At 32.5% G+C, this 10,153-nt stretch overlaps 1 protein-coding gene across 1 annotated transcript; it reads right to left on the bottom strand.

Annotated features, from left to right (window-relative positions):
- Window positions 1–8,859: 8,859 nt before the first annotated feature.
- On the bottom strand, window positions 8,860–9,822 carry LOC124941938 (pollen-specific leucine-rich repeat extensin-like protein 3). The gene has a single exon (XM_047482330.1). The coding sequence runs from the start codon at window positions 9,820–9,822 to the stop codon at window positions 8,860–8,862; it is 963 nt and encodes a 320-aa protein (XP_047338286.1).
- Window positions 9,823–10,153: the final 331 nt, after the last annotated feature.

The raw sequence follows: 10,153 nt of genomic DNA on the forward strand, positions 1-10,153 counted from the left end.
TTATGGATGTTCAAAGATAAAACTCATATGCCAGCCCTTCTTCTATTTCCAGAAGGATTCCACTAGAAAACTTTGATTTGTATAGCCTTTACACAAACTGAGTCAGAACACAAGACTTAATAGGTGCTTATTTTGAACTTCTAACTATCACACTCTATTGAATAGACAATGTTATGTTCAAATTATAATCCTAAAAATACTCTCAGGTAGTACAGTAAATTATCGCTCAGCTTAATTTAATGATTCTCAGAATAAACTAGAGAGAGTAATCAAAGAGCTAAGCAATTCAGAGATCGTGCGTAAATTCGGAGATTGAGCCAGTGAATCAAAATTTCCAAGAGAGAGAGATTCTTCGTTGTACTCTGATGCCCATTTTATATCTAAAGGGTAGCAACGGTCGAATCTAATTTGTAGATACGTGTTAGCTTTCTGATGGTTGTACGCCAGGTAGGGTTGTAAATGAATCAAATACTTTTGATTCGATTCGATATTCGTATTCGAATTTTGATATTCATATTCGTAATTTTGTGATTCGAATTCGAATAAAAATATTCGATTCGATTCGACTAATAAATGAATACGAATACAAAATCAAGATATTTGATTCGGTATTCGCTAATATTCGATTAAATATTCGATTATATATATATATACCGTTTTATTAATTTTAATTTTATAAATATTATTTATTCTAAAACCCTAGTACATATAAACATTTCCTCGGTTAAAAAATTGAAACCCACATTTAGTCATTCTGCTTCTAATCACTCAAAACCTACCACCGCCTCCATCTCATCTCTTCTCTTCTCCAGTCGACGTTACTTCAGTCGCCATCGCCGCCTCCATGTAGTTCTCTTCTCCGCTCGTCGTCTTGTTGCAAACCACTTGATTTGTAAGCCATGAAGGATTCGAATATTGATATACAAACCACTTTAATGAAATGTTCTTTTGATAACTATTGTTTATGTTATGTTACGCGGAAGTTTTAATTAATGGCTTGCATTGCATTATATTGGGAGTTGAATATTGAAAATCATAATTTGAACATTATTATTTAATTTTTATTAGGTAATTTTATTAAATATTGTTATATATTATGTAAAAATATTAATTTAAGAATTTTTGAATAAATTGTATAAAATATGTTTTAAAAAAATCGAATTGAATACTTGAATCGGATCGAATAATACGAATATCAATTTCAAATCGAATACGAATCACATTAATTATTTGAAAAAATTTCGAATACGAATACGAATATTCGAATAGTTTCACGAATACGAATCGAATACAGTAATATTCGCTTCGATTCGATTCGGTTACAACCCTGACGCCAGGGATACGAGATAGTACGCAAGAATAATATTCGTTGGATCGTGGTGTATGGTAGGGGTGTAAACGAGTCAAGCTGCTCGTGAGTAGCTCGTGAGTAGCTCGGTCAAAGCTCGGCTTGAACTCGGTTTGACCGATCTCAAGTCGAGTTCGAGTAGCTCGATTTCCAGCTTTATATTTTTTGTTTGAGTAGCTCGCGAGTAGCTCGTTATTTATATAATATTATATAATATATATATATATATATAAACTAAAAAAACCATAATAGTGTCGCGGTCGCCGCCCCTACTTACATTCACAATCTTTTTCTCTCTCTCTATTACATTCTCATTCATCTCCAACTTCCTCCAAAGATCGATTCTTCCTCCAAAGATCGTTTCTTCCTCCAAAGACCGATTCTTCCTCCATCATCGAAAGACCGATTCTTCCTCCATCATCGAAGACCGATTCTTCCTCCATCATCCGATTCTTTGAGTTCAATGAACAATTTAGTTCCTCAAAATCATTCAAGTATATTTTAGTCTACATTTTTTTAGAATCATTATTAACAAACTATTTAAATCTAGATTCTCTATGATCTGATGGAATATGAAGAACTCTTTATTGAATAAGATATAACATTATAAAGACTATTATCTTAAACCACTAATTATTATAATCTAGCTAGTAAGTAGTAACTATAAAGGAAATATATCTAGTTTCAGGGGAATTTAACTTTAAGATTGACCCAATAACTCGGAAATAAATTCAACATAAATTCATTAATAGTGATAGTATTGAGCCTAAATTAGGTTTTCAGAAAATTTCTAATTGAAATAACATGTTCATTAATAGTAGAATAAGGTTAATGTGTGTGTGCATTTTCTTCTACAAGTTTGTTTATGTTCTTCTTTATGAATGACATTTTCTAAATATGTTTAATTTGAATTAATTTATAGGTGATTCTAATCATATTGAATCCTGTTAAAATATTGAAAAAAGAGAAGTGTAAACTGAAATTGTATTCTTGAAAGTTTTTTTCAAACAATTACATATCTCCCTTATATAGGAGTTCAATACTAACTAATCAGTTACTAACTAATCAGTTACTAACTAATTAATGGTTTAATAAACCGTTAGTTATTATGTTTACATCCTCCTCTCAAGGAAAAATGTAGTAAAAACAATGTTTCACCTTGACAAAAACAAGTCGATAAAACATCAAGCTACGATCATGCAACCATCGTCTTCAGCAAGCCCAATTCAGCAAACATCAATTTTTTAGCTATCCAATTTAGACAGTCGAGCAAACCCAATTCAGGAAGCTCTATTTTTTTTTCCAGCTACCCAACATAGACAGCCGAGCAAGCCCAATTTAGCAAGCTCCATTTTTTTTCCGAACTACCCAATATAGATAGCTCAATCTTCGTTAGTCCAATACACAACAATCATCATGAATGGTCTTTTCTTCATTAGCCGCCAGCTTTCAACCTTTGCAGCTTTAGTTTTTTTTTCTTCTTCAAAGAAAGCCAATTTATCATTCTTTTTGGTATGACGAATCATGTCGACAAACTCATTTCTTTCGGAAATTGCAAGAGAATCTTTCTCCACGGCTGTAAGAACTTCAAAATCTAATTTTGATTCCACAAAACTATCCTCGCATTGACAATATTTTATAATGGAATCAAGCCTTTTTTTTCTCTGCACAGGTTGCTCTAATGCTTAAACAAGGCTGTGCTTGACAGTACATCAAATGCATCCATTTGCAAGCTCAACCCATTCCTCCACAAGAGCTCCTTCGTCTCCTTCGTTTATCATTGCTCTCTCAATTCTAATTTCCTCCCCAAACTCATTTAGTATCACTGTTATTCTCTTCCCGTATTACCTACTCAGTATGTAATTCAATTGAGTAGATTTTCCAGATCCAAGATAACTGGATATAACGGTGACTTTGACGGGTGATGCTTGCAAAACTTCCCCCAATTGTTGATTAGATTCATCAGATAGACGCAGTGGGTGACTGGAAGTAGATTGATTAGAAATTTTAACGGCGAGTGGCGACTCTTCTTCTTCTTTCAAACTCCATTATCGCTCGGTTCGAACTTCGAAGTCTACATTATTAAAAGAGACGTTTTCTAATGTCACCCAAGGCACGACGGTTCTTTTCATTGACCGCCATGTTCTTAGTCTTTACCGGGACCCATTATTGACCTTGATGAAATCGAACGTTGCCAATAGTCAGCACGCACTAAGTGAGAGACCAAATCAAATAACCTTTCTCTTTGCCCTAAATCGCCTTCTCTCCCCCAATATAAGAAATCCGACTGTATTTTCCTTAGTCCCAGATTCAAGTCGGCGGCTGCCATGGCCGATTGGGATGAAGAAGCGCTTCGTCTTGCATTTGAAGACACGCCCAATAGACTTTTCAAGAACAAGAAACGTTCCAATTCACAATCCATCATAACTCCATTCACCAATTCATCAAGGAAAAGTAGAACCATAAAGACAAACTCCATTGTTATCTTCTTCAATCAAAATAATAGAATAAAGCCCTCCACTAGTGGCTGCTCCGACCAGCAGCGGAAACTCTCCAAGATTCTTAACCTTGGAGCTCTGATATCATATTAAAATCTTGAAGAAGGAGAAGTGTAAACTGAAATTGTATTCTTGAAGTTTTTTTCAAACAATTACATATCTCCCTTATATAGGAGTTCAATACTAACTAATTAACCAAACTAACTAATCAGTTACTAATTAATTAATGGTTTAATAAACCGTTAGTTATTATTTTTACATTAGTTCAACTCATTTGTTAGGATTAACAAATTCTTCTAATTAAAATATGATAGAATCCAACTCGCCAGTTAATTTTACACTTCCAATATCTAATGATGTTATTCAGGAGATTGAAGACAACTTAGATAAGGACAAATCTTGTGGTGCGAAGGAAAACATTTTCATGTGAGGTGTTGTGCATACATTCTAAATCTTGTGGTTCAAGATGGGTTGAGTGAGATCGTTGACATCACTGGAAAGATAAGAGAAAGTGTGGATTATATTAATCGATCAGATGGGAGAATCATTCTTTTTTCAGAAATAGTGCAACAATTGCAATTGCATGGGAAAAAATTAATCCATGATTGTCGAACAAAGTCGAATTCGACATATGAGATGTTAAGTTGTGCACTTAAATATTGTGAAGTGTTTCCACAATTTTTTGATCGAGATCCACATTATGATTGTTGTCCTAGTTTAGAAGATTGGGTAAAGGTTGAGAAAGTATGCTCAATTTTACAATATTTTTGGACTTCTACACAAATTATTTCTGGAAGTGAATATCCAACATCAAATTTGTTCCTTCAAGAAGTGCAAAAGATTAAAATGATGTAGATAGAAATTCTAATGTTGCAGATGGTTTTGTACAAGCTATGATTCAAAGAATGAAAGCTAAATTTGACAAATATTGGGGAGAGAGCAATTTATTGATGGCCATTGGAGCTATTTTGGATCTCAGGTTGAAAATGTTAAGTGTTGAATTTTTCTTCTCAAGAATATATTCGAATGCTGATGCTCAAGAAAACATTAGAGAGATTAAAAAAGCTTTATATGATCTCTACGATGAATATGTGGCTACAAACAATATTGAAGAAAAGGAACATTCTAGTGGCAATCAAGTTGGAGGTGATGGTCAACCACAAGAATATTGGGATGACTTGATGAATATATAAGGACGAATCAAGGTTTACGCCCTACAAATTCTGAGTTGGATGATTATTTATCCAAACCTGTTGAGCCAAAGGTTAATCGAAAGAAATTTGATTGCTTGAAATGGTGGAAAGTGAGTAGGCTAACATATAAGATATTATTGAAGATGAGTCGAGATATTTTGGCAATTCAAATAACCACGTTGTTTTCTAAATCAACATTTAGTATTGGAACAAGGGTCATTGATGTTTATCGTTCATCATTAGCTCTAGAAACAGTACAAGTATTAATGTGTGCAGGAGATTGGTGTACGTGCCTTCGTGGAGTGAAAAAAAGAAGACAAAAGTAAGTTTTTACTTTTAAATATTAGTAATATAATTTTTAAATTTAAATGTATTTTTTGTGTACAGAAAGAGCCGTAGATTAAAGAAATTGCGCTTCAAATTCCTTGAGCGATGAAGCAACAAGAATTCTCGTTTTTCATTTTGTAACTTGTAGTATTTTTGTGATGAACATCTTGTAAATATTCAATTTCGTTTGTAATTTTTAAATGATGTATATGATTGAATGAACATTTTTTATCTTTAAATTATGTAATGGTATTTATATTTGTTAGTTTAAAATAATATTTTGATTATATATGTGTAGTTTATCAAATATATATTGTAAAATGTAATTTTAATTAATAAAATTTAATTTTTGAGTTTTTGAGTTTGAGCTCGAGTAGCTCGAATTGTAATCGAGTCGAGTTTGAGTATAAATTTTAGTGCTCGATCGAGTTCGAGTATTTATAATGTAATTCGAGTCGAGTTCGAGTAGTATGGTACTCGGCTCGACTCGACTCGTTTACACCCCTAGTGTACGGGATGATAGTGCGCGAAATATTCGTTAGAACGTGGTGTACTGGATAGTACTACGCGGGCTAGTTGAATAATCGTGTACATGACAGTTGTACATTGTGGCGTATTAAGCTAATGTGGAAGATTGCTGATAATGAACATAACTGTTAGCGCAACGCTGTTGTTCGCCACTCAGCTGTGCTGACGGAGCAAAGCTGTTGTTCACTACTCGGCTGTTAGCGCAACACAGTTGTGCTGAAGGAGAAAGGCTGCTGTCAGCGCTTCTTCACACTACTGTTGAAGTAAGGCTGCTGTTAGCGCTTATTAGACTGATGTTGAAGCAAGACTGTTGTTAGCACTTCTTCGTACTGCTAAAGTGAGGCTGCTGCTAGCGCTTCTTCAGACTGTTGTTGACAAGACTGTTGTTAGTTCCTTTTTCAGCACGGCTGACGTCGACTCTATTGTTGGCAACCCTGCTGTCAACGCTTCTTCAGCTTTGCTGACGTCAGCTCTATTGCTCGCGCCTCTTCAGCTTTACATGCACATTAAACATTTGCAGAACTTAATTTTATTCAATTATCAACGCATCATCAAAATTATGTCGTATTGCTTTTTATTATCCTAAGATAATTTTAATCAATTAAATCGTTTTTCTTAATTCAATTTAATTAATGATTTCTCTTTAATCTTAATTCTCCCTTTTCTTTCTTTAACTTAATCTATAAAACATCAATATATGTGATATTATTAACATCATTCTTTTCTTTGGTTTCTGTGTTACTAACTATTTAAAATATATATATATATATATATATATATATTTATATAAATTTAGAAAAAAAATATTACATATTTTTTCTATTTCTAGTGATATATTTACTAATATATATTTTTTAGATTATATTTTTCTTAGAAATACAATTTGGTTGAAAATATGTTTGGAATATTTCATTTTATTATTGAAATGCGGATTGCTGTTCTTAAAAACTTGTATTAAAAAAATATTGTTGCACCCATATGTTGTAATTCAAAAATTCAAATAGCTCTTTTCTTAGTGTTTTGTGTTATTTCATGCGATGGGCAGCAACAATACACAGCGGGCGATGACATTGAAGCTTGGAGAAGATGGAGTCGACGTCTTTTATCATCTTTTATTATTCTTAGGGACGGATATAGCTTTTGGCTGAGTGGGCTTAAGCCCATTCCTAACTCATTCATCATTTTTTTTTCTATATATACATAATTTGATTGTTTGAGTATGCAATTTGAGGATGTTAAGCATGAGAGAAAAAGAAAAAAAAGAAAAAAGAGAGGTTATATATATATATATATATTTATATTTATTTGTTTAAATGATTATTTGATTTTAATTATGTTTTAGAATTTTTTTATATAATTTTTAGTATTTTTATAATTTATGGGTATCTTTCAAATTTATTTAATTTTTTATATTCAAATTTATTTTATAATAAATAATTATTTTATTTAAATAATTAATATTAAAATAATATATTTAATTCTTTCAATAATAATAATAATATTATTATTTACATAATAGTATATTTACATAATATATTACTTTTAATTTTTATTTTTGAATTAATCGTTTAATTGGTTAGACAGTTTTTTTTTTTTTTTTTACTTGTTATAAATACTCTCTTCCGGGGTGGATCTAGGTTAAGGCTGAGAAAGCTTTAACAAAACAAAAAAAATATATTAGAAAAGGAACTTGACTGCTTAATTTTTTTTCATTTTTATTCAGTATTTTCTTTTATAAATCTAATAAAAAGGCTAAATTCACGTTCATCACTTGTTAAATCTATAATTTTCTCATTATTTTATTCAACCTCATTCAAAAAAAAAAAATTTAACTCATTTTAATTTTTTTTCAAGCTCACCCTAATGGTAATTTTTGGGTTTGTTCCTAATTATTTTGAAGATTGTTTTTTGGTAACTTTGGAGATCATGTTTTATTTATAATTTTTTTTATTTGAACTAATGTCGTAACCATATTTAATGGGTTGCATAAGTAATATTAAAATTTACAATTCAATATTTTCAAAAAATATTTAAAATTTTGTTTTGATTTATTATTTAATTAAATTACACGCTTGTCACTTTTAATATTTTTAATTTGAGAAATTAAAATTAACAAAGATGCAGGTTTAAACCTTCATGTTTTTTTCCCAAAAAAAACATTCATGTTTATAAAAATAAGGGTATACAATAATATATAAATATTTAAAAAAAAAATGAAAAAAAGAAGAAAGATGACAAAATCATAAATATGATAATTAATGAGGGAAAATATAATGATCCTCCTATACATGAATCTGATCTGAGACTAAGAATGTGTGAGATATGATTATCCTATACATGAATCTGAGACTAAGAATGTGTGAGTTTGATTGTAAGAATAGGGATTTTTTTTTTTTTTTCAAAGTGTGATATCTTATCAAAAAGTTTGATAATTTTTTACTAATAAAATTGAGGCCAAGTTCAAAAATTAAAAATATTATTGAGAATTCTATAATCATTATGAAAAATAAAATACTAAGATATATAATACAATCAAGCTTCAATAAGAAACACATCAACTTTATTTTATAGTTAACTATGATACTCACAAGATGAAGGAAATACAAATTTGAGCACTTAAATAGCTATGATAATGAATATTGATTTTTAAAGTGTATTAACTTAGATTCTGATGTTATATATATTCTATGTGATGTAATTTTATTATCAATTAACTTGTGTTTTATGCGCTAATTTATTTTGTATTCGAATGTATATGTAGAAACAATAGCCGCGCAATGATTAAATGAGAAGGAATCTTAAACATTGACAATAAAATTTAAAACATATTTATCATATTTCATTGTTACATAATAAAACATTTAGTAGTACTGGGGACAATGCAAAAGTTTTTAAACAACAGCAGGACTAATTAATTAAGCAAACTAGAGAAAACTTAATTCCATTATTTAAGTTCTTATTCCTTTTAAGGAGGAGTAAAACCGTAATCAGGCGGGAGCTCAAATGCCGGCGGAAGGTTGAAGCCTCCATCTGTTGCCGGCGGAGCAGATGGAAATGGTAGTATAGGAACATCTGGAATTCCTTGATCCACCGGAGGAGGAATGAACAGATCTGGCAGGCCGGGAAGCGGTGATGTATCTGGAATTTCTGGAACCACCGGAGGAGGAAGGAACAGATCTGGAAGAGGCGGTGGAAGAAATAAGTCGGGCGTGTCAGGAGTAGGTGGAAACGTGAATGGAGGTAGTTCTGGTGAATCAATTAACGGAGGAGAAGGAACCAATGGTAATGGTTCATCTATTGGCGGTGATAGCCATGGCATGTCAAGAGATGGTGGCGGTGACGAGACTAGTGGCGGCGGGAATAAGAATGACATATCGGGTGGAGGTTGAGATGTCGGTGTATCTATTTCCGGCGGAGGTGATGCAACAAGGGGCGCTGGTGGCGGAGAAAGGACCAACGGTGGAGGTTTAGGCGGTGGTGAGGAAGGGGTAACTGGTGTCGGCTTAGGTGGCGGTGGTGAAGGTACTATAGGCGGTGAAACGGAGATGAGTGGAGGTGGAGGTGACGATACGAGGGGAGGAGGTGGTAGGATTCTTATTGGGGGAGGAGGTGGTAGGACTCTTATTGGAGGAGGCGACGGGACGAGCGGCGGCGGTGGTAGGCGGCGGCCGGGAGAGCGGCCGGGAGAGGGTGTTCTGAAAGGATTATTAGAAGAAGAACGTGTGAAAGGCCATTGACTGCAATGTTCAAAGAGGAATTGATAGAGTGGATCGCATGATGATGATGATCTTGATCTGCTTGATCTTGATCTTGATCTTGATCTTCTTCCTCTTCTATTACTACTTAGTGAGATCGTTGTTGGCGTGATGAAAAGCAATGAAGTGATGATGATAACCAATATTACAGTTTTCCTTTTGCATGTTATCATATTTCTCTCTCTTTCTCATTCATGCAAGGAAAGGAAGAATGTATATATTGTTATTGCAATGGACATAGGCCTAGGGAGCATTCAATATAACTTGTTCCAATATAATATAATACAAAATGAAGTGGGAAACAGCTTTTGCATTCAATTAATATTATATGTCTACCTACCACATTCATAAATATGAATCAATTAATATCAAAAATAAATAACTTCTCCTTAATTAGTCAAACATCAAATAAAAAAGTATTATGATGACATAGTTCTAATGGTTTCTGAACACATTGATGAAAGCCTTGTCAATTCTTCTCATGCTTTCAATTATCTAAATAAC

Source organism: Impatiens glandulifera, chromosome 1 (assembly GCF_907164915.1).
Source record: "Impatiens glandulifera chromosome 1, dImpGla2.1, whole genome shotgun sequence".
Classification (NCBI taxonomy): Eukaryota; Viridiplantae; Streptophyta; class Magnoliopsida; order Ericales; family Balsaminaceae; genus Impatiens; species Impatiens glandulifera.

Coding starts and splice junctions, on each gene's coding strand:
- LOC124941938 (XM_047482330.1), bottom strand. CDS start 9,822: ATGATAACATGCAAAAGGAAAACTGTAATATTGGTTATCATCATCACT.